The sequence below is a fragment of the Ovis canadensis genome, chromosome 17 (genome assembly GCF_042477335.2).
Source record: "Ovis canadensis isolate MfBH-ARS-UI-01 breed Bighorn chromosome 17, ARS-UI_OviCan_v2, whole genome shotgun sequence".
Lineage (NCBI taxonomy): Eukaryota > Metazoa > Chordata > Mammalia > Artiodactyla > Bovidae > Ovis > Ovis canadensis.
Window position 1 is genome coordinate 65,516,957 of NC_091261.1, and position 23,571 is coordinate 65,540,527.

Consider the following 23,571-nt stretch of genomic DNA (forward strand, 5'->3'; position numbering starts at 1 on the left):
AGCCCTCGGGTGGGCATGAACCAGGAGACTTGGAGGAACAGCCAGGCAGCCAGGGGCTGGAGTAGAGGGCAGAAGGGAGGAGTGAGGCTGGAAAGGTGACCGGGCTGGGTTGGGCGGGGCCTGAGGGAGCACTGTGAGGATTTTAGGTTTCACACTGAGAGCAGTGGGAGCATGTGAAGGATTTAGGGCCAGAGGCGGGTGTGACACCTGCTCAGCAGTGGGAATGGGCTAGAGAAACCCTCTGGGGCTGCCTGTGGTCTTCCAGTGTCTGGGAGAATGTGGCATGATTCTTCTCCTAGAAGACCCTCTTGTTCTGTGGCATCTCCCTCCCCTTAGGCATCTCTGAGCTCAGGCTGGGGGTTGCTGAGGAAGCAGTATGTTTCCTTAAGTAAACATTACTACTCACTAGGAATTGCCCTAAACACTTGACCCTCAAGTCCTTCCCATGAGGTCAAGCTTATCGGCCCATTTGACAGGTAGGAAAACCAAGGCCGGGAGAGGCAAAGAAACTCAGGATCATGCTGCTAAGGAGATCTGAACCCTGTTCCCAAGGGTCCCTACTCCTGAGCCCCCAGCCACACTGTTGAACGGCCCCCTTCCAGCCATGGGGTGCAGAGCACCAGCTCCTGGCCAGGCCAGGCCTAAGATGTGCCATCCTGCTCGGCAGTTACAAACAAGAAAGATGGACTGATTGCCAGTATTTACAAACCATAAAATGGAGAGGTTTCCTATAAGAGCCCAACTTCTGGTTTCTCATATGAATTGGTGGATTTGGCAGTGCTGGGCCAGGCTCACTTGGAGTGCACCCCAGCCTGGCCCCTGCGGACGGAGAACCTGACTGGGGTGAGGGGTGGGTCCCAAGGTCAGGGAGCAATTACAGGGGTTGGGGTTGGCTAGCCTGGGGGGCAGGGCTCTCCTAGGAGCTGGAATCCATTTTCAGTGGAGCGCATTTGGGCGGGCCATGGCCTGAGGGCCAGCCCTTTGCTGTTTCCAGTCTCGGTTTCCCCACATGTCCAGGCCTGGTTTGGCTGAGGGGGTCTCAGAGTCTGGCCAGCTTTGCCCGGTCTGAGGGCTGAGCCTCAGTTTCTCTCATTTGTGCTGTGGGAGCACTGATGGACTTCTGTTAATAGTAGGTGCTACTGAAAAATGCCCTTTTAGGCAGCATCTGCTTGGCACTTGTTATATACTAAGCACTTAACTGTCTGGGCTTCATTTACTCCTCACAGCAGCCCTGTGAGGGGGCTGCAGCGATTACCCCGATATCACAGATGGAGAAATTGAGTTCAGGAGAGGGGAGGTGACTCGTCCACAGTCACACAGCTCAGAGCATCGGAGACGGGATGGGAATTGGACATGTGGGCTGCACCTGGTGCCCAGTGAGTCTCCAGAGGATTTACTGTTATCATGAGTGGTGGAGCTGGTGGTATTTAGCCAGGGGCCCTACCTGGGTGGGTGGGGGTTGGTGGGGCGGGGGGGTCTGTTTTGAGTTCTCAGACCTGAAAAGGTTCCCCATGGCCATCTTGTCCAGTGCCACCAATTTACAGCTGGGCACATTGAGGCCCGGACTCCCCTGGGTCCCTCTGCCCTGCTGTTGGCCTCTGCTGCTCAGCCCAGAGAAGCGGTTGAGGAAGGAGGTGAGGGATCCTAGGGGATTCGGCCCACAGCCCTGAGCTCCCTCCTGCACTGCCAGCCCTTGTAGCCCCAAGAGGAAGTGGGTCAGTTGGCAGTGGCTGGACCGACTGGCCCTTAGGGTGGCTGGGGGCCGTCGGGCAGTGTGGTTCAGAGTCGTTCCTCCTCTGCTGCTTCTGAGCTAAGTGACAGGGCCTCAGTTTCCTCATCTGTAAAATGGGGGTGGTCCTGGCACCCATATGTGTCGTGAGCTGTGGATCCTGCAGGTGCTGACTAGGTGGGCGGGGGACCTGGCTGGGAGCAGTCGGTGCTCCTGGCGAGCAGCCTAGATGATGAAGGGGCTGAGTCTGAGCGCAGCCTGGGGGTGAGGGCATTGCCCAACTAGCCCCTTAAACTCCCCTGACTTCGCTTTGCCTGCCTCCCAGGTGGGGAAACTGAGGCCCCAAGATGCAGAAGGAGCCACCGCTGGACCCTGGGGGCTGAGCCCAGAGCCCGTGCCCGAGTGTGGGAAAGAGGAAGCAGAGAGAGAGGGACGTCCGGCCCCCGGCGGTTTCCTCTCGGAGGCAGGAGTGCGAGGAGGAAGAGGAGGGCTGGGCAGGAAGCGGCCATGTGGGCGGGAGGGGCAGCCTCCTGGGGGCTCGGACAGACCTGGGCCCGAGTCCCGTCCGTGCCCTTCTGCACTGCGCAGCCTCGGGAGGGGCACTTGGCTCTCTCAGTGCCTCATTTTCCTCAAGTACAAAGAACTGAGTGGTGGCACCCACAACAGGGCCATGGTGAAACAACCGCTGTCCCTGTGGCGGCGAGAGCCGGCCCCATGCAGGGGGTCTCAGCCAGGCTTAGCTGCTGCAGCTGCTACTTGTTACTAGTCACTTTCAGCACGGTGGGCGCTGCATTCGACACATCCCATGCAACCACCACAAACACTGGCAGGTGGGGACAGGGAGGACACTGTCTGTTAAGAGGAAACAGGCATGGAGAGGTAGAGAGACTTGCCCAGGGCCACACAGCTGGCAGGTGGAAGAGAAAGGATGCAGTCTGCTGTGGGCCTGCCAAGGTCAGGGCTTGTGTCGACCCCCTAACGGGCACAGAGACCACCCACTGCAGCCCAGCAGACCCTCGTGGGCCCAGACAGAACCCCGATGATCCCTGGGGAGAAAGGCGTGTAGAAGGTGAGTGCATCCCCAGTCCCACCTTCCCAGGAGGACCAGGTGTCAAAGGCTTCTGGGTGAGACGGGGTTTCTGTCCTCGCTCTGCCGGGACTGCTGTGACCCAGGTGATTCCCCGTGCCTCTCTGAGCTATGAAACGGGCAACCAAGGGGCTTGATCCGGGCCTTCCAGGGCTGGTGGGGGAAGGAAGGAAGGGGTGGTGGTAGGCAGGGCTCCTGTGGGGCCCCCAACCGCACACACAGCCGCCCTGTCTGCCCCTTATTGGGGTTTTGTGTAACATCATTTTTTGAAAAGTACTTTGCCGCTTAGAAGAAACCCCCAACCACGCTGAAACCACGGGCAGATGGTATCGGTGTGCTTCCTTTCAGCTCCAATTCTGTGAATCCTGAGACTGGAAAGTGCCCCTGAATCCATCAGGGGGAGGGCGGCGAATGACAGTCATTTATCATCCCCTCATCCCCTTGCTCCTCTGGCCTGTGGCTGTTGCCAGCTTCTTGGAAGTTGCTCTTTGGTTTTCCTTTTTTGGGGGACCGTGTGTGGAAATGCAGAACTGTGGAGTCTGCTCTGTGGACTTGGTGGCCAGGGGGCAGGGCACAAGGACAGGTTTGGGTTCAGATCGTGGCTCTTGCGTCCTTGTTATATGGCTTTGGGCTGAAAACCTGGCCTGTTTTGGCTTCGGTTTCCCATTCTGGAGAATGGGATGTCAGTCCTGCCCTCGCTGAGTGATTGAGTCAAAACCTGGCTCCTGGAGGGCCTGGCACGAGGTGTGAGGTGTTTCCTCCCTGAGGGGCAGTGGAAGAGGCTTCCTGTGTGGGAAGTCACAGACCCCCGAGCTGGGTCCCCAGAGGCCCTCCCTGGGATAGGCCACCACCTGGCTGCCACTCCCAGTGGCCCTCCCTGGGCAAATCGGACAGCACGGATAGCCAGTTGGGCCTGCTGGAAATCCCCCACCCACTTCTTTGTGAATGGAAAAGGAAACCAAAATGCAGAGCAGAGATCTCTGGTTCTGAGCGCTGGCCCTCACTGGGGTGGGGGCGGGGTAGCTTCCTTCCCCAAGGCAGGAGGGGCCGCCTCAGCTTCCTTTCTGGGGCCCACACCCCTTTTTCTCTCTCCCCTCCGAGCTAGGGTGGAGGCCACCGCTGTCCTCGGGCCATGGACCCCACTGACTGCTCAGTCTCTGGAACCAGTGGATGACGGCGGATAGGGGCAGGGGCCAGCACGGCGAGACCTGGTCTCCAGGTCCTCCCTCCCTGTGTCTGACCCGCCCCCCCACCCCCCCACCTTCCCGGGCCGGATGCGAATCCTGACTGCGGCCCAGTCTGAAGTCCACAGCACCGAGAGAAAACCTCTCTCCAGGGAACCGTCTGGAACGGGAGGACAGACCGTGTCTCTTTTCAGATCTCCATGTAATCTAGGAAACTGTCTACCTTACCGAGGGCCCTCACGTTTGAGTTCCTGGTGTTTCTGGTTTTGTTTTTTCAATTAGTAAAGCTCAGGGCAGAAATGATAGAACAGTCACCGAAAAACCACCCATGATTCAACTACTCAGAGAAAACGAGCATTTCAATCCCAGTCGACGTCTCTGTCCTCTCTTGTATTTCTTTCTTGAACTTTCCCCCCAAATTGCAGCTCCATCAGCATTCACTAATTCTTCATTCAGTAGTTATAGAGGGAGCCCCTTCCGTGTGCCCAGCATGCTGGAAACAGGCAGAAACTTTTGGACAAAACCCCAAGCCCTCATGGGACTGACACACTCCTCCTCCCCCCACCTTTTTTTTTTTTCCACTTAACATGTCTCGAACATTTTTATGTTTTCTTAAGAAATTTTAAAGAATGTCTTAAAATAATGGCTGCACAATATTTCATTTACATAGGCCATGATATATTTATCTGTGATTATCGACTCCTGTTTCAACCATTTCTAATTTTTTTGCTCAAGTAGATACCTTGTGACAAACATCTTGTACATCAGTCTTGCTGCCCATCTCTGATTACTTCCTTAGGCTACGTTCCTAGAGGGGAAGTGCTGGCTGGAAGGCTTCAGGAGCACTTCTCATGTGTTTTCTCTTAAAGCTTTATTGAGATATAGTTTACAGATTATAAAATTAATCTGTTTAAAAGGGTACAGTGGTTTTTAGTGTATATACAGGGTTGTACAACTGTCTCCATGGTTTAAAGGCCACTTTCTCATCTCACCACCACTCATCTCCAAAAGACACCTTGTAGCCATCAGCAATCACTTCTCATCCCTCCGCTCCCCCGGCCCCAGGCAGTCCGCTCGTCTCTTCTGTCTCCCTGGGTTGGCTTAGTCTTTTCTTTCCATGTACATGGAACCAGACAGTGTGTGGTCTTCCATGACTGTCGTCTTTCACTCAGCAGCATGTGTTCAAGGCTTGTCCATGTTGGAGCTCGTGTCAGTAGTTTGTCCCTTTTTATTGCCCAGTGATTTTCCATTGTATGGCTAGATGGCATTTTGTATGTCCATTTCTCAGTGGATGGACGTTAGGTTGTCTTCACTTTCGGGTGATTATGAAAAGTGCTGCTGCAGACATTTGTGAGTTAAGTTTTTGTGTGGATGTATTTCTTTTTTTCCCTGGGTATGTACCTAGGAGTAGAATTGTTGGAAGAAATGTAACTCCCTTTAAACATTTTGAGGAGCTGCTAAACTATTTTCCAGAGTACTGCACTATTTTATATTCCCACCAGTAATGTATGAAGGTTGTAACTTCTTCCACATCCTCACTGACACTTTTTACTATAGCTGTTTTTGATTGTCGTCATCCTACAATGGTTTTGAATAGTTGAATGGTTTTGAATAGTTGAATGGTTTTGATTTACATTTCCCTGATGGCTAATGAGGTTGAGCATCTTTTCATGTGCTCATGAGCTATTTCTAATGCTTCTGATACATCCTTTCCAAAGAGCCTTCTAGAAAAGCTATATCATTTAAATATCTTCAAACAGTAGTGCTTATTTTAAAAATGTTTGCCAACTACCAGGTGAAGTGGTTTTCTTGACCTGATTATGAATGGAATGGACCATTTCTCTTTTCAAAGAACTTTGAGATATACTTCACATGGCATAAAACTCACCATGTTACAGTGCAATTCTTTGTTTTTAGCATATTCACTGTGTATGCAGCCATCACCACTGTCTAATTCCAGAACATTGCATCACCTAGTTTCATCACCTCACTCAGAAACCCAGTACCTGTTAGTGTTGCTCCCCAGCCCTTAGCAGCCATTAACCCTGGTTTCTGTCCCCGCGGATTTTGACTGTCTCTTATGTTTCTTGGCTGTAGACATTTTCTGTGACTTACAGGCCATTAACTGTGTGTGCCTCTCTCACACTGCCTGCCTCTTCCCTGCTAACCTGCAGGAGCTCTTTACGTGGATCCTGGTGCTATCACACACTGCAGATACTTCCTTTGCTATTTGACTTTTCAACTGGTTCTGAGCTTCTCAGACTATGAGGGTTTTTAAGTCTGGGCAATGACATATGGTTGATTTTTTTCCTTCATGATTTTGTTCTTTGCTTTTTGTGCTTAGGGCTGGGATCAGATAATTATTCAGGTTCTTTTATTCCAGTTTTGTCTCGGTTTTATGTTTCACATTTAATTATTTAATCCAACTGGCTTTTATTCTTTGTGGCTGGTGCAATTTCCTGTTGTTCTTTGGTGTCAGTGAGATGCTGTGTGTCAAGGCATATCACTGAACAGGGGCTGAGGATAATGACAAGAACTCTTGGCAGACCGAGCTGGGAAGGGTGGAGACTGCGGCCTCAGTGGGCCCCGCCGACTCTGGGGCTCCTGGCTGGTGCCCTGGTTCCCCGTCAGCCTGGCCTGAGGCTCTGCTCAGCTGACTCTGAGCCTCCCCGGCAGCCCTACAGCCCCCTTGAGCCCCAGAGGTCCTCGCTTTCACCTCTTATTCTGAATCATCATTCTTCGAAGGCAGGCGGTAGCCACCGTCCGGGGCTTTTGGGGATCTTGGTGGTGACGAGCCCCCCTCCCTCCAGTGCACGCCCCTATCAGAGGCCGGTGACAGAGGTTATTTGTTGTTGCTTAACCACATCTTTTTCCACCCTCGCCAGGCGTAGAGCTGACAGGGGCCCCAGGGTGCAGCTAAGGGCTGTGCTTCTGGGGTAAGGGGCTTCCCCCACCTAGCTGGCTCCACCACGGGGCTAGGAGGCAGGCACAGCGCAAAAGGCCCTGGGGGGTGGCCAGCCAGCTCTGGGTCCCCTCTGCTTTCCCAAGAACACAGAGCACACCCTCCCATGCAGTGGGAAGACCTGGGGCAGTGCCTGGTGGCACGCCAGGCGGGACCCTCCTGCTCGGGGCTTGGGTGGGTGGTGGGGCCTCTGGGAGCCACGGCTTCCCCTTTGTCTGGGGGCTGACACAGCCCGGGTGTTCCAGGCCCGGGTGTCCTGGCCTTGTGGCGGCCAGAGGGGCACTGCGTAAGGAAGGCAGTCGGCGTGAAGGTGGATGGGGACAGGGTGCAGGGGTTTTGCGGCTCCGCAGCCATGTAGGGCAGGGAGGAATCCTGGCGGGATGCTCGGAGCAGGAAGTGGTCGCTCAGTGTGTGGGCTGGTGGCAGCTGGTTTGCAGCCGGCAAGGGGCGGGGTGCAGGGGGCTTCTGACGGGGCCCCCAGTGGGCCCAGGCCTAGGTGCTGACTTGGTACTCCCAGAGACCCTCCTCTGTCCTCCAGCAGGAAACTGACAGAGGGGAGCTGATGCAGGCTAGCCACTGAGCAGCTCCATGGTCTGGAAACTGGTTGGTTCTACTCTGCTGGAAGTTTTGGCCAGGAGTGGTGCCGAGGAAAGGTGCAGCCCGCAGCCCGGCTTGTGACGGTGTGGCGCTGGCCCCTCTGTTCCCACCTCTGCAAGGCCCCATCCCAGGACAGGCCTCCCCAGGCCAGGTCATGGGTGGACCGCTGTCACCCTGAGGGGGAGGCAGGCAAGGTCAGCTGGTGAGATGCCCATAGGCCCATAAGCACCTTGGTTCCCTAGTGCATCCATGCCCATGAGGGGGTGTGGGGAGGGTGACTTCCAGGAGTGGGCTCTCTTCAGCCACAGGCCACTCCCTCACCAGTCCTGGGTGGTTCTCCTAGGCTAGCCTAAGAGTAGAAGTGCATGCCCATCTCCACACTTGGCCACTCAGTATGAAGCTGGGCAGCCGCATCTCAGGGTTTGGATGGCTGTCAGGGGGATCCCAGACTGGTTCTGTGCATATTTGGGTGGGGGGGAGCACTCTCTCCCCATGGGGATCTCCGTCTCTGGAAGGCAGGTTGCTCCAGCATCTGAGAGGGGCTTTGTGTCCCTGTCACTGTGATTCTGTGTGTGGGGTGGTCTCCATCTCTCTGAGAGGGGGCTTTATGTCCATGTCACTGTGAGTCTCCATTTCTGACATGTGGAGGGGACCTTACAGGCTTGCAGGGGAGCTCACTGCAGGTGGGGCTTTAGACAAGCCTCCAGCCCATGTTTCCTGGTGGCTTAGACGGTAAAGCATCTGCCTACAATGCTGGAGACCTGGGTTTAATCCCTGGGTCAGGAAGATCTCCTGGAGAAGGAAATGGTAACCCACTCCAGTATTCTTGCCTGGAAAATCCCATGAACCAAGAAGCCTGGTAGGCTACCGGCCATGGGGTCACAAAGAGTCGGACACGACTGAGTGACTTCACTTTCACTTTCCAGCCCATGTCTTTCTCAACACCTCTAGCTAGTTACCCCTCCTACAGGGCCTTCTTGGGGCCTCTCCAGGTCCAGAAGTAGAGGGGGCACAGGCCCCCACACTCATGCTTGGTCACTAAGGGTGTGATCTAGGGGTGCCACCTGCCCAGGGGAGGGAGGCGAAATGATGGGGACTCTGGGCAGGGTTGTTATATTGGTGGGGGGCATCTCCCTATGTCAGTGCCGGCTCGGGAAAAGCTCTGCCTCTGGCACCGGTGGGCTCTCACTTGCCAGAAAGGGGAAGTCGACTTGATCTTTGTGGCTTTTATAGAAGCATCTCCCATCCCTTTCCTGCTCTCTTATGGGGAGACGGAAGCTTGAGACAACAGGGCCAGACCAAGGAGGAGACCTGGGAGACTCCTGTGTACTCCAGGCAACTGACAGGTTGCACATACAGAAGCCCTAGGCATGTGCCTCATCACCGTCTTCATTTTACAGATGAGGAAACAAAAGCACAGACAAGTGAAGTGATTTGCTAAGGGTCACATGGAGAAAAAGTGGCTGGAAGCAAGCATTCAAAGGGTATGTGTGTGTGTCTGTGTCCCCCCGGTTGGGGACAGAGGAAGGAAATGACCTGCGCCCTGTAGTTCAGCTAAACATTTGTTGAGCTCATTGCCTTCAGTTTGCCCCCAAGGGAGCAGGGGAACAAGGGGGTGAGATAACTCACCACACCTCCGCATCTGCCTCTGCTTCCTAGACATCTGAGGGCTGGGGCCCCAGGCTTCTACCCTCACCCATTGATCTGACAGACTCTCTCTCGAGCTCCTCCAGGCTGGACCTGGTGCTGGGCCCCAGCTGGAAACAAGGCTTGGTGCCCTGTCCCCACCCCCAGAGGAACTCCCAGTCAGATGGTGGGGGCAGCGGCACCATCAGGAAATTATGGCCTGCTCTGATAAGACCCGTGCCGCGGGAGAGGCACAGGAGTTGCACTGACCACAACGTAGTGATCAGAGAAGGCTCCCTGAAGGAGAGGTTTTCTCTGCTGAGACCAGCAGTTTGGATCAGGCCTGATGGTGTGTGAGCTGGATGGCAGCAGTGCTGTGGGCTTAGGGACTACATAGACAAGGGTCTGAGCCCCAGCTCCACTTGGCCCTTCTCCATGGCTGGGGACAACTGAATTTTGCCAGTCAGGGCTCCCATTCCTCCATCTGTATCGTCGGCTTGACCCGTGTTCCCTGAGGCGTCCAGGGCTTTCCTCTCAGCCAGGGCTCTCCCTGAGCTGGCTCAAGACCCTGGAGGCCCAACCTGTGTCCTCCATCCTTGCCTTGCTGAGTCCATCATTCCCCTAGAGTCCTCGAGAGGGTGGGGGTCTGCGTTGGGGGCTGTATCCTGTGCCTACTGATCCTAACACACGATACTTGGCAGACAAGGGGCCTGTGATGAATATTTGTTGAGGGCTAAAGTCGAACATCTACAACCTCCCAACCCTGTGCTCAATCCTGGGGATGTGACAAGACCAGGTCTCCCAGAGCACATTTCACAGGTGGATAAGGCAGTGGAGGAAGTGAAGTGAAGGGGGTTCTGGGGTGGTGACTGTGTGTGTCTGGATACAGTAGTCAGAGGCCTTCCCAAGGCAGCAATCCTTGAGCTGAGACCTGCGTCCAAGAAGAGCCGTAAAGATGCAGGAAAACTGCCTTACAGACAGAGAGAACAGCAGGTGCAAAGGCCCCGAGGTGGGAGCATGCTTGGTACATTGAAGGCAGAGTGGAGGCCAGTGTGGCTGAACAGGGTGAGAAAGAGGGAGGGTAGGTGAGGTTAAGGAGTTAACAGGAACAAGGTCCAGCAGTATCTCATGGGCCATGGTGAGGCCCAGCCAGGTGAGGCCCACAGGTTTTTTTTTTTTTTTTCAATATATTTAACTGCACTAGCTCTTAGTTGCAGCATATGGGATCTAGTTCCCTAACCAGGAATCAAACCAGGTCCCCTGTATTGGAAGCATGGACTCCTAGTCCTGGAGCAACAGGGAAGTCTCTTTTTTAAACTTTCTCTCTGCAGGCAGGCAGTGCCTAGTCATAGTAACAGCTCATGGGGTATGTGATGGTCTTCACTGCCAGTGTGTGATACTTGGTTGCAGCCACATGGGACCTAGTTCCTAGACCAGGGATGAAACCTGGGTCCTCTGCATTGGGAGTGCAGAACGTTAGCCACTGACCACCAGGGAAGCCCCGGCAAGAGTTTTGAGCAGAGGAGGGGGATGAGAAGTCGTTGGATTCGGGATGTGTCTGGGAGGAGCGCTGATAGGACTGTTGCACAGCAACTCAGTTTTCATGCTGCCCGTCTCTCAGGGTTCCAGATGCTACCTTTTTTTGATGTCTCACCTTAGTGGGGCTCCCTGTGAGCGCCCCTGCTTTGCTCCCAGGAGCTGCTTATGACTCGAATCCAGAGCCCTCTCCCCGAGCCCCGCTACGAACTGCTTAGGACTGGAATCCAGGCCAGCTGGTTCTCAAGCCCTTGGCCCCAGGGTCCAGTACTGTGTGTTCTGTGGGGTGGGCTGTGTTCCCTGCCCTTCCCATCTCTTGTGCCTGGGGAGGAGGTGCGGTTCCTTGCCCAGCCTTCCCCCTAAAGATGCTGTTTCAGATGCACCCAGGGTAAACATGGATCCCAGGCTGACCTCCAAAGGAGGCCCACTGGCTGTAATGTAGGAGGCTCTCTTAGCCTTGGCTGCTCATTTGTGAAGTGGAGAATAAAACAACAGCCACGTGTGGGCTCCTGCGGGGGGCGTCAGGGGAGGCGCCCACCATGTTCCTCCAACAAGACAGGTGGCTCAGAGCATGATGCTCTCAGAGGATCACGGGAGATCCACCCTGGAGCGGTGACCTTCCAATTTCCTTGGTCCTGGTACCTCCACTCCTCGAGACGATGCTCTTTTTTGCAGTATTTGCAATTTCTGGAAATGGTGCAGACCTGTAAATTCAACAGTTCAAATGTCCTGGATAGACAGACCAGGCCCCAGTGCCTGGCACACAGGAGGTGCTCATTAAAGGGTGGAGTGAAGGGGCCTACTGGTACTGCTTCTTGCCACGGACAACTCCCCTGCCATCTTGTGGATGTGGCTCCACTTACTGGCCCCTGGCTGTTGGCTCCTGCCATACTCTTGGCCTCCAGTGTCTTTCCCTTCCCCCTTCTCCACTCTGCAGAGCGCTCAGCAAACGTTTAAAGCCGGTGACTGTGCCCCGTGGAAGGCACGAGATGGGAAGGGAGCAGGGAGGCTGCCTCGGGCTCACAGACTCAGTGTGGGGACAGCCATGAAAGCTGAGTTTCCTCAGGAGAGCGGTTTGCTTCTGAGCAGACCAGGTATTCCTAAGACTGACTTCCCAAGACCTGTGCTCATCCCCGCCCTGTGACATCCCTGGGACCTTTCCATATCTCCCCCCTCCCCGCCCCCGCAGTGCCCATACACATGGTACTGCCACATCTTCTTGGAGGGTAGAGGGGCACCGTTAGCCCACTTTACAAAAGTGGAGACTCAGGCCAGGAGAGGCAAGTCACTTGTCCATGGAGGCTGAGGCAGAGTTGGGACTGAAGGCCAGGAACATCTAATTCCAAAAACCCAGGATGGGGAAGTTGCTTGCAGTGGTTGTGCAGACCCGACGGGTTTCTGAGCCAGACACTTGGTGGCCACTGGGTGGGGAACTCATGGATTCAGGTTTCTCTGCTTCAGGTCTTCTCGGACACGACTGAAGCGACTCAGCAGCAGCGGCAGCTCTTCTCAGAGCCTTTAATGGCTGCTGTGCATGGGATCCATGCATAAGTGGCTGCCTTTTCTTGGAGAATGCCTCTTTGCACTGGCTGCTAGGAAGCTCAGGTACAAATTTGTGGCAAGTGAAACTCAGGTCTGTGTTCTAGTGGTTGTCTGCATTCCCATTTTGGGTATCCCTGGAATCCAAACAAGACAGGATATTTTCTCTTTTTTGTTTTTGTTTTTTAAGGCTGTTTGGATACACTAAGAGGTGATTAAGCCTTTCTCAGAATGTTGTTTCATCCATTTGTTCATCCATTGGTCCAAGCAGCATCGGTTCTGGGCTCTTGCCTGAGGAGGGGGAACTCGGTTATCCATGACTTAGGTTCAGTTGCTCAGTTGTGTCCGACTCTTTGCAACCCCATGAATCGCAGCACGCCAGGCCTCCCTGTCCATCACCAACTCCCAGAGTTTATTCAAATTCATGTCCATTGAGTTGGTGATGCCATTCAACCATCTCATCCTCTGTTGTCCCCTTCTCCTCCTGCCTTCAATCCTTCCCAGCATCAGGGTCTTTTCAGATGAGTCAATTCTTCGCATGAGGTGGCCAAAGTATTGGAGTTTCAGCTTCAGCATCAGTCCTTCCAATGAATATTCAGGACTGATTTCCTTTAGGATGGACTAGTTGGATCTCCTTGCAGTCCAAGGGACTCTCAAGAGTCTTCTCCAACAGCACAGTTCAAAAGCATCAATTGTTTAGCGCTCAGCTTTCTTTATAGTCCAACTTTTACATCCATACATGACTACTGGAAAAACCATAGCCTTAACTAGACGGACCTTTGTTGGCAAAGTAATGTCTCTGCTTTTTAATACGCTTTCTAGGTTGGTTGTAACTTTCCTTCTAAGGAGCAAGCGTCTTTTAATTTCATGGCTGCAGTCACCATCTGCAGTGATTTTGGAGCCCAAGAAAATAGTCTGTCACTGTTTCCCCATCTATTTGCCATGAAGTGATGGGACCAGATGTCATGATCTTAGTTTTCTGAATGGATCTAGAATTTCCTCCAAGCCTTTGTTTTCAGGCCCCCAGCAAAGACCCACTGTCCTCCACCTGGAGGTCAGCAGGATCTTGCTTACTGTCCGCGTATCACCAGAGAGGACACTGAGGTTGCAGTCACTGCCATGCCCAAGATTCCACATGTAGGTGGTGGAGCTGGGGCTTGTCCCATCTTGGCTCCAGGCCATGGGGCTGCTAACTCGAGGGCGTTGAGTGCTGTGGCAGAGGAATGGGGCTTGAACCTTGACCTTCAGCTGTATATTGCGTCCTACTTCCTGTCCCATGGTTGCTCTTTACAGGAGAGGAGTGAGGGTCCTAAAGCCCTGGGAGAGAGAAGACTGCTAAGAGGCTGGTGTGAGTCTCTCCTGAAGGCGTTCCCTGGAAGAATAAAGACCCCTAGCATGGGTGGAATAAGGCCACTGTGAGGATATGGCATGCCCACACCCTGGGGTCCCCTGTGCCAGGCTCTTTACTGTTTGGATGTTGTCTTCACCCCTGCCCCCCCCCCATTTCCCATGGAAGAGATGGGTTAAGAGCTGCGTCTGGCCCGGCTGGCTGGCTGGCTTCTTTAATGTGAGTGCCAGACCCACATAGGCAGCTGCCCACCTCCACAGCCCCATCTCAGAATAAACTGACTACTTCAGCCCTACAGGGACCCCCGCATGGCATGCGTGCCTGGGCCTCCCTACCTCAGGGCCTTGGCCCAGGACCTCTCGGCACCTGAGAGGCTCACTGCCTCCACACCCATGGGACCTGGCCCCTACCGTGTCCATTGGCTATCTGTCCCCTTCTAGAGCAGAAGCTGGGTGATACTGTGTGTACTTTGTCCCTGCTGGGATACTGTGAGTGTGAATGAGGATGGGGCACAGCAGGGTGCAAGCAGGCGCCTTGGAGCACTCTGGATGGCCGTGCGCACCCAAGCGCAGGGAGTGGCAGCAGGCTGAGGGGAAAGCAAGGCCTCCAGAGAGACCAGATCTGTTTCCAGTCACAGCTCTCATTCCCTCCAGCCAGATTCAAGGCCCAAACGCCCCACACCCCACTCCTGCCATGGGAGAAATTGCTCCTCCAATCTGGGCAGAGTTCCTGCCCCCACCCCCACCCCACCCCACCCCACCCCCCACCAACCCCACCCCACCCCCCACCAACCCCACCCCACCCCCCACCAACCCCACCAGGCAGCACAGTAGGTAGGTGGACACTGGGCGAGCTGGGTTCAGCCCCTGGCTCAGTCTCTAGAGTTGTATGACTCTGGGCCGAAGAGAAGGGACCAAAGAATGCGTGTTGGGCTCAGCCAGCAGGCGGAGGGGACCTGGGCCAAGTTTCACCATCGCCTGTGCAGCGAGGGTTGGCCGTGGCTGAAGAGGGGGAATCCTCTCTTCACCACTGCCTGTCAGGTCAGCAGTTGCTCAGCTGCTGGGGGTGGAGCTGCCACTGAGGGCCCCACATTCAGAGTGAAACCCATGGCTCTGCCAGTTAATCTTGGCACTCATGCTGGCGGCAGGGCCCAGGGCGGAACTGAAAAGGAGACAAGGCCCATTCCCTTTCTTGGCGTGGTCTACTTCCTCCCGGTGATCCTGCGGATCCAGAGCCACGCAGGGCCAACCACACATGCAGGCGCAGGAAGGAGCCCTCTGTACTAACCTATTCTGTAGCCAGGAAGCAGACATGGAGAGGCTGGCTGACTGAGTGTGCTGCTGGGGATTTGGGGGCCCTGCTTCCCTGTCCTCTGGCATGTCCAGTGTCCATGCGGGAGCTGGGTGGAGCTCCCTGGCTGAGGAACTGGGTAGTAGGGGACATCCAAGAGGAACTGGAAGGGTGACAGTGCCCTGGCTGGTGGTCACTTAGGCTGGGATTTACTAGTTGTGCAGCTTCTGAGTGCATTCCCACCCAGTTCTCCTCCCCAGACTGCTGTGTCCAACCACCAGGGCAGGACTGGCAGCTCCAAAGACCTGCTGGGTGTGGGCCTGGACCAGGAAGAGCCTCTCTCCTAACAGGCTGCCCAGTCTTGCACTCACCATCCTTCTGCCCTGGCACCTGTTTATCTGAAGCTCAGTTGAGTGTATGGCTTTGGGATGGACTCTGGCACCACTCTGGCATACCAGTCTGGGCACAGGTTGGATGTTATGCCTAGAACCCACCTTTGTTTCTGCCTGTTTTCTCCTCCTTACCCAGTGCTGGCTTGACAGTGTGTGCACGCATGCATAACTAGTTGTGTCCAACTCTTTGCAACCTCGTGGACTGTATGTAGCCCATTAGGCTCCTCTGTCCATGGAATTTCCCAGGCAAGAATATTGGAGCGGGTTGCCATTTCCTTCTCCAAGGGATCTTCCTAACCCAGAGTTCAAACCCAAGGTCTCTTGCATCTCCTGCATTGGCAAGTGGGTTCTCTACCACTTGAGCCACCAGGGAAGCCCTGGTTTGGTGGGGGTTGTGGTTATTTTCCAGAGAAGGCAATGGCACCCCACTCCAGTACTCTTGCCTGGAAGATCCCATGGATGGAGGAGCCTGGTGGGCTGCAGTCCATGGGGTCGCTAAAAGTCGGACACGACTGAGTGACTTCATTTTCACTTTCATGCATTGGAGAAGGAAATGGCAACCCACTCCAGTATTCTTGCCTGGAGAATCCCAGGGACGGGGGAGCCTGGCGGGCTGCCGTCTACGGGGTCGCACAGAGTCGGACACGACTTAAGTGACTCAGCAACAGCAGCAGCAGTGGTTATTTTTAGGCCCACCTCACTGTCTCTTCTTAAAACAGCTGCTGAAGGGAGGAGGGCACATTTGGGTCTCGGCTGCCCCTTCCCCACATCTTATCTTCCTCAGGCCTCTGCTAAAAGCCTCCACTGATCATGTGATGACTCTAGGGAAACAATCTTAGCCATTTTATCACAGGAGGAAGTGGAGGGGTGCTCTCCCTTCTGAGAAAGTGATGAGAGCTCCTGGGCCCTGGGAACAGACATCTGTAGGGTCAGCCAGGTTCAGTCAGGACCCTTTTGCTGACTAAAGAGTAGGGGGTCATCTCCCACCCATTCTGAACCCCATGTGTGTTGAATGTCATGGAAGACTTCTGGGGCCTGCAGTTTTCTGGTTGGCTGTAACTAGGGCCAGCCATGCCAGGCTGTGTTCCTTTGGCCACACTGGCAAAAGAGCCCCAAAAGCCCAGAGCTAAGCTACTCTGCCAACTCCCACCATGCCACCTCACCTGTGCCTCGTCCTGAGACTTGGAGGCAGAACAGAGTAGTCACGTATATGCTTTGAATGGGGGTTCACAACCTGATCTCTGTTTCCTCAGGCAAATTACTATCTCCAAAATTTGAGTTTCTTCTTTTTAAGATGTGGTGATAATATCTGCTTCCTGGGCTGCTGTTGGGCTGGGAGAAGTCCGTCCTGGTGGGGAGCCAGTAGAGGGGAGGACAGGAGCTAAAGGCAATGTGAAAGGCCTGGGCCCTCGGCACGGTCAGCCAGCACAATAGAGGGAACTTGGGTTGGGATACCCTCACCTTCCTTTTCTGGGTTTGCTGTGATGAGGTGATCAGCAGTGATTGTAACTGGCCAGAGTGGGTTGGGGGGGTTTTGCTCCACCAGTGGGAAGAGAAACAGGTGTCAGCCAGCAAATGGGTCAGAGCTAGAATGTCCACAGATCAAGGTGAAGCAGAGACTGGCCCTCAGGCCCCGTTGGATGCTGGGAAGCTCAGTGTCTGTGTCTGGGTGGGGGAGACGGTGCTGTGGTTACAGGCTGAGGATCCCCTGCAGGTTTCTGCGAGGAAGAATGCTAGAACCTACTCCAGGGTCAGGGTGCCCACTGAGCAAGCTAGGCCCCTGGGGAGACTGCAGAAAAGAACAGAGGCCTGGGTGGGTGAAGGGCCATCAGGGACAGGCCCTGAATGTCTGCATTGGTCTCCTAGAGTTCAAAGTCCAAGCTACAAGCAACCTGCTCCAGTATCCAGGAGATCCGGCGATGCACACGTCTTGAGATGCCTGACAACCTGTACACTTTTGTGCTAAAGGTGAGTGGAAGCTTTCCACACATGTGGGGAACAGACACAGACCTCAGGAATTGTACACAGCTGTCCCTTCCTTCCTGCCAGGTGAAGGACCGGACAGACATCATCTTTGAGGTGGGAGATGAACAGCAGTTGAATTCATGGATGGCTGAGCTCCGGGCATGCACAGGCCAAGGGTGAGACCCAAGGGCTCCATCTTGACACAGCTTTTCCCGTTACTCCTAAGCTACCCAGTCCTTAACCCCCATCTTCTCTTGCAGACTCGAGACCACAGACCCAGAGCCGCACTTTCCCTCAGCCACAGAACCTGGCACGGCTGACTCTCCAAGGGGAAGCATAGATTCCTTGAACCAAGGTAAGGGGTCAGGGCCTCTGTCCTCCAGTACATCGGGACCCAGCCCAGGGCATAAAGCGCCAACAGAGGGTCACCATCACCCATCTCTTTCTCTGCCAGGTGCTTCTCCTGGGGTGCTGCTGGATCCAGCCTGCCAGAAAACAGATCACTTCCTGTCCTGCTACCCCTGGTTCCACGGTCCCATCTCCCGGGTGAAGGCGGCTCAGCTGGTCCAGCTGCAAGGTCCTGATGCTCATGGAGTGTTCCTGGTGCGGCAAAGCGAGACGCGACGCGGGGAGTATGTGCTCACGTTCAACTTCCAGGGCATTGCCAAGGTACTGGGCAAGGCAGCTGGGGCTATGCCCCGGCCAAGTTAAAGGCCCCGAGGGGGCCAGGGCCTGAGCCTACCTTTCTTCCTTTTCTGTAGCACCTGCGCCTGTCGCTGACTGAGCGGGGCCAGTGCCGAGTGCAGCACCTCCACTTCCCCTCCGTTGTGGACATGCTCCACCACTTCCAGCGCTCGCCCATCCCCCTTGAGTGCGGGGCTGCCTGTGACGTCCGGCTGTCCAGCTACGTGGTCGTCGTCTCCCAGCCACCAGGTGTGACCCTGATGCCCCTTGATAAAGGGGGTGGGGACCGAGACCTCCTGTTGTGTCCTTCCAGCACCTGCCTCCGCCCTGATAAGACTGACGGTGTGGTCTCTCTCTCGGTCGCTTGTCCCCCAGGTTCCTCCAACACTGTTCTGTACCCTTTCTCCTTCTCTCGCTGGGATTCAGAGCTGGGCCTTCCCCACCTTAGCACTTCTGGCTGTCCACAGGGCCTTGACCCAGAGGGTCTTCCAGGCCGATCCTCTCCCCCAGAGCAGATCTTCCACCTGGTGCCTTCGCCCGAGGAACTGGCCAACAGCCTGCGGCACCTGGAGCCCGACCCCGCCAGTCGAGCCCGGGACTTGGACTACGAAATGGACTCCTCCTCCCGGAGCCGCCTACGGGCCATAGACAATCAGTACACGCCTCTCTGATGGGCCTCACGCTGCCCGGAGGAGCACAAGCAAGCAGAGATGTGAACTTGTGAATGTAACTTTCCTTCCTTCCAGAGAGAGATTCAAGGGACACTTTTAACTGCTCATTCCAGTTTGGATGTGACCCTTCTATTAGGCCTGTTAAAGGGCCTCCTATAAGTTCCATTCTTACCTGGCTTTCTTCTTATTGTTTACAGATGTAGTTCTTATTCACAGATGTCCCTAGGACCAGGCCCCATCACTCTTGAGAGGTGGCAGGGGGACGGGGCGGGGGCCGGAGTTGGCAGTGGAAAGTTGTTCTCTTTTTCACTGACACTGTCTGTCTCAGCTGACAGACTTTCTACTTGGGGAGGGGGCCCATCAGGAAGCCCAAAACACTAACAAGCCCTGGATTCTCCCGTGGTTTTTCCCACTATAGCTTTAGTCCATGTGGTAGATCTGCTGTACCCAAGCCACAGGTGACCACACCTATCCTGCTTCGACTCTCAGCTTTAGGACAAAGTTCTGGCAGATGGACAAGCTAAAGGTCAAAAATGATTTTAAACATTTTTACCTCAGATTAATTTTTCAAAGAATTCAGGTTTCAAAATTAAACCATTGCTTATTTCATTGCACTGTTTGAACTAATACCACACACTTTTTATAGTCAAAGACAGCTATGCAAACCTACTGACCAGGTTCCTGGTTCAAGCCAGTATGGCTGGCTTGTCTGTTACATTGTCAGGACAGTCACCTGTTGCTGAGGAGATACTGTCCTTCCTAAATGTAGAGAAGTGAAATGTGTCACTCTTTTAAGGAAATTCCAAGCGATTATTGAAAGAGGAGGGTGGCCAGCAACAGTTCCACCCTGGTGCCTTATGAATAAAAAACTGAATTCTGGTTTACAGTAGGCTTTATGGTGCAAGTTAAACTGGGGTGAGGGAGGGGCAAGGAAGAAAAGGGCTGCTGGGCCCTTTCTAGTAAATCTTTCACCAACAGGGCTGGCTTAGAGCCTCCAAGCATCTAAAGGCTTATTAAATTATTCCACAAGGTTTTAGGCTCATTCTTGAGCCAAAATGGAAGCTAGGAAGCTGGTGCCACAGCTAATGAGAAACTCCTTTAATAGCCCACAATCAGTGTTCTGTTCCAGCAGTGACCACTGCTTCATCTGATGAAGACTATGTGTGCATGGATACACAGGCACCCATAACCTCTACCATCCCCAGAGGTCCTGCAGTTGAATCTCCATCTGTACTTGCCTTTCACAAGTGACACAATTCATAGGGGTCTGGCTCCTCCCACAACTTTCATGCAGAGGCTCAGAAACAACGGAGGCAGTGACCCAGCAGAGTCAGCTGCTTCTGGTGCCAGCAGAGCCATTCAGTATAGCTACCAGGCTCACCCAAGTGGCTTCTAGGAAACTGGGAGTTTTATTAGCACAGCTTAACATTTACAGATATATATCAATCAAAGGCTAAAATTAAACCTTGGCCTAGACTAACTAGTGCCAGCCTTATCTGGGGTGAGGGGTGTGTCTGTTCCAGCCATTCTCTGTACTTTAGGTCAGACTTTAGGGGGGGCAGGGAGGTAAGCAGTCACCTCACTTCACTACTTTTAAAACCAACACTCCTGGCAGTCCCAGTGGTTAGGACTCCGGACTTCCACTGTTGGGCGCATGGGTTCAATCTCTTGTTAGGGAACGAAGATCCCTCAAACAATCTATATAAAACTAACCCTCCTGGGTGGTTTCACAGATGGTAACGCATATCCAACCCTAATCTATGGTTGTGGTCCATTTCTAAGGGCCACATTTTCTACACATCAAGCATTACTGAGTAATGAATGCTAAGCAAAGCGCAGACCAGGAGGGTAAATGTAGAGAGATGACATCTATAAGCCTGGGGCACTTACTTCCTAACAGCCTCTCAACATACAAGTCTCAGGTAGTGCCAAGAGGCTAGCCAGGCCCAGCAAGCTCGCAGCTCTGACTGACTGGCTGCAAAGTACAAGCTCAGAATCTGTGACATAGTCACCACTTCCAACAGCTTCAGTGTTAAATGTTCAAGAAAAACATTTCTTGACTAAATGTGTCTGAGTTAACCGGACAGTTCAAATACATTCCAACAAAAAGGCCCCTTGTGGCCTAGGAAGAAGTGACACTAAGCCAATGCCTTTCCTTTCTGCTGGGGCAAGGGGGAGCAGTGGGGCCCAGGGCGTGATGCCCTCACAGGCCGTGATGCCCTCACAGGCCGTGATGCCCTCACAGGCCGTGAGGCAGCAACCCTGATAGTTGCAGCCAGCCCACCGCAGTCAGAGCGCATTCCACCACCCTCTTTCCAGCCCCAATGTAACCACTGCTGCCGGCAAGAGGCCAAGCCAGCAGCCTCTGCTGAGAGCTAGGCTCTGAGTGCCAAACGGACACTGAGTATCACCAGCCTTTTGGTTATCTCTAATGACAGATGACGAGGATGGCCTGACTGCTCCCAGCACCATCACTTCCTTTACCTGATGTTAATGAACTTTTACAAACTAACAGTCACCAGCACCAAAGAATTAAGTCAACTAACCTGCCTTGAATTTTAGACCAGCAATCCATATGGCTTTATCTGGTATAAATCTTCTGCCTTTGATCATTTCTGGACCGTGTAGGAAAAAGGAATAGCAAATCATTAAAATCTTAAGCCAGAGAACACTATTTTTACATAACAGTTTCTTAACCTAAAATCAAGGCCTTGAACTCTTCCCTAAGGGTTGCCTGAGATTCCTTCATGCTGTTATTCAGGGCTAAGTCTGTTATCACAAATATCATGTGAGTGCTAACATCTACAAGCTAGAGGAACTTGATAGTTTATTATCCACTGCCTCTTAACAAGGACACATCTGACACCCAGTGTTTAGCTGGAATAAACAGCACATTGTAATGACAACACAGAAAATGGATTCATCTTGTATCATTATAGGCAGAAGGTCTATTTGGCAAATTTTTATGTATTGTTTATGTACTGTATAAGTAACTTATTCTTGAAGAATACAAATTTTGCTATAATGTACAAATTGCTACATGTGAATTAAAACAAAGGTTTTGGAATCTTGATTAGTTAACTGCAGTATTTAAAGGTTCTATTATGACTACAATCTCTGAAAAATAGGTATTTTTCCAGTTTATCCTCCTCCCACAAAACCAAGACCCCTAACAAATGCTTGGTTTATCTTGTATATTGCTACATCCTTTCAGCCCTCTGGATTCCTTTATTACAACTCTGAGTGTGTGTCTCCTGCCCCCTACTGGTAAAACGCAGATGCCTGAATCAGGACAACCTCTGACTTATCTGGGTTCCGGAGATATTAAAAAGGAAGCTTACAGAATCAACGTCAGGCTGAGGACGGGGACCTTCGGTGCTGCCCAACTCTGGCCAGCCTTCCTCCTTCTGAAGCAGACCTCTAGCCACCACAGAGAACATCTCTCAGTCTTGTCTTTTTTCTAGAGATACCTTGAACCAGAACTAAAGGTGAAGAAGAAAAATCATTTGACAGCTAACCTTCACGGGTATTAAGAAAGCAGTCAGCCTTCCTGCCCTGATACTCAGTATCCTATAATGGAAATAGCTCATACAAACACACATTAACTTGGTATCAGTTTTTAAAACTTTTTTTATTTTTTAATTTTTTTTAAGTTTTTATTTTATATTATCTACAAAGTAAAAGTTTTTCCCTTAACTTAAAAGTTGAACCACTGCAGACAGTGATTACTTCATCAAACTTGATTTATAAATAATAATCCGTCAGTTTGACGGTAAGAATTTACTGAAACTTTGTCAAGTTTAGTAAAAGGGCGTTCCAAGTCTTGATTTTTTTTTTAGCGGTAATAGCAGCAAGAATCACTCTTGTTACTTCTTTTGCTAGCTGATGTGTTCATGACTTTCAAGGGTCATTAAAAAATAAATAACTTCCAGTTTCAGCAAGCAGAGCTGGGGTACTTGCGGGACTCGGAAACAGCATATGGAATTATGGAACAGCCCACAAGTTCCTAAATGCCTCTACTCGGTCCAAATATCTTCCACTGCAAGTGAACTGTTAGCATTCCTATTGGATGTTACAAGAAATCAACATATATTTTTTCAAAACAAAATAATGAAATTCTAGTTTTCTGTGCTTCCAGTTGGTAGAAGCAGTAGAAGGGAGGAGGGAATTTGGCCTTTCGGTTCCTCCAGGGCAGCCTTACAACTGCTGTTGGTGGTGGGCTTGTACTGTAAAAAAGAAAAGTGAATATTTAAACAGAAAACTGGCAACACTTGCACATTAGCCTAGTGTTTCTGCAGCACATGACTGTAAGCTATCCTTGTGCTAGCTGAACAAGACTCAAAATTTAATTTACTCTGTACCCTTCCCACCCCCCCAGCATCTGTACCAAAATGGGGAGAGGCAGGTGGGTGGGTAAGAAACAGACCAGTCAGACATAAAACCATTTCAGATAAAACTCCCAAGAGTTGTTGTTCATGGGGTACAAAAAAGGCCTTAACATATCCCCTCCCCAAATAATAGCCAAGCACCAGTGCTGCTTTCAGAGTAACAGGTTAGACTGTGAAATCTCGCCATGGCCGCCATCAAGTACTAACGCACAATCACAGGCATTCTCTCCCTGTCAGGGCATAGACTGGAGCTAATTCTATACTCAAAACCAATCCATACACAGCACTTTCTCATCAGTAGTAGTCTCCAGAACTACAGTCAAAGTCTGCCATGGTGGTCACCCCACATGTCAGACTGTTGGGACTCAGGAAGGAAAACACTGCCCTGTCCAGCCTAGCGTAACAAGGAAGGCCAACTGAGTCCTAAGCATGCATCAGCTACACAGAATGCTGCTGCTGCTTCTCATCAAGCCATATCCTGTATACCATCAGAACACACACAGCCTAGGCTCCCGGAAGCCTCAGGCCCTGACACTGAACTGATCATCACAGTCCCTACTGTGCACACTCTGA

General features: G+C 52.7%; 2 protein-coding genes across 27 annotated transcripts in view; one reads left to right on the forward strand and one right to left on the reverse strand.

Moving 5' to 3' along the window:
- Positions 1-21,683, forward strand: part of SH2B3 (SH2B adaptor protein 3) — a 37,791-nt gene extending 16,108 nt beyond the window's left edge. The window contains exons 3-8 of one of the 2 annotated variants that reach the window (XM_069557908.1): positions 17,157-17,258; positions 17,340-17,431; positions 17,516-17,610; positions 17,710-17,924; positions 18,017-18,188; positions 18,315-21,683. In XM_069557908.1, the coding sequence (XP_069414009.1) occupies positions 17,157-17,258; positions 17,340-17,431; positions 17,516-17,610; positions 17,710-17,924; positions 18,017-18,188; positions 18,315-18,610 (972 nt within the window). In that variant the 3' untranslated portion in view covers positions 18,611-21,683. Of the gene's footprint in view, positions 1-17,156; positions 17,259-17,339; positions 17,432-17,515; positions 17,611-17,709; positions 17,925-18,016 lie in introns of both variants that reach the window. The other variant, XM_069557907.1, reaches the window with a different exon arrangement.
- A 539-nt stretch (positions 21,684-22,222) lies between these two features.
- The window catches only part of ATXN2 (ataxin 2), a 99,836-nt gene continuing 98,487 nt past the window's right edge, over positions 22,223-23,571 (reverse strand). For all 25 annotated transcript variants that reach the window (XM_069557887.1, XM_069557882.1, XM_069557884.1 and 22 more), the window contains one exon: positions 22,223-22,836. In XM_069557887.1, coding sequence (XP_069413988.1) covers positions 22,729-22,836 — 108 coding nt within the window. In that variant the 3' untranslated portion in view covers positions 22,223-22,728. The remainder of the gene's footprint in view (positions 22,837-23,571) is intronic.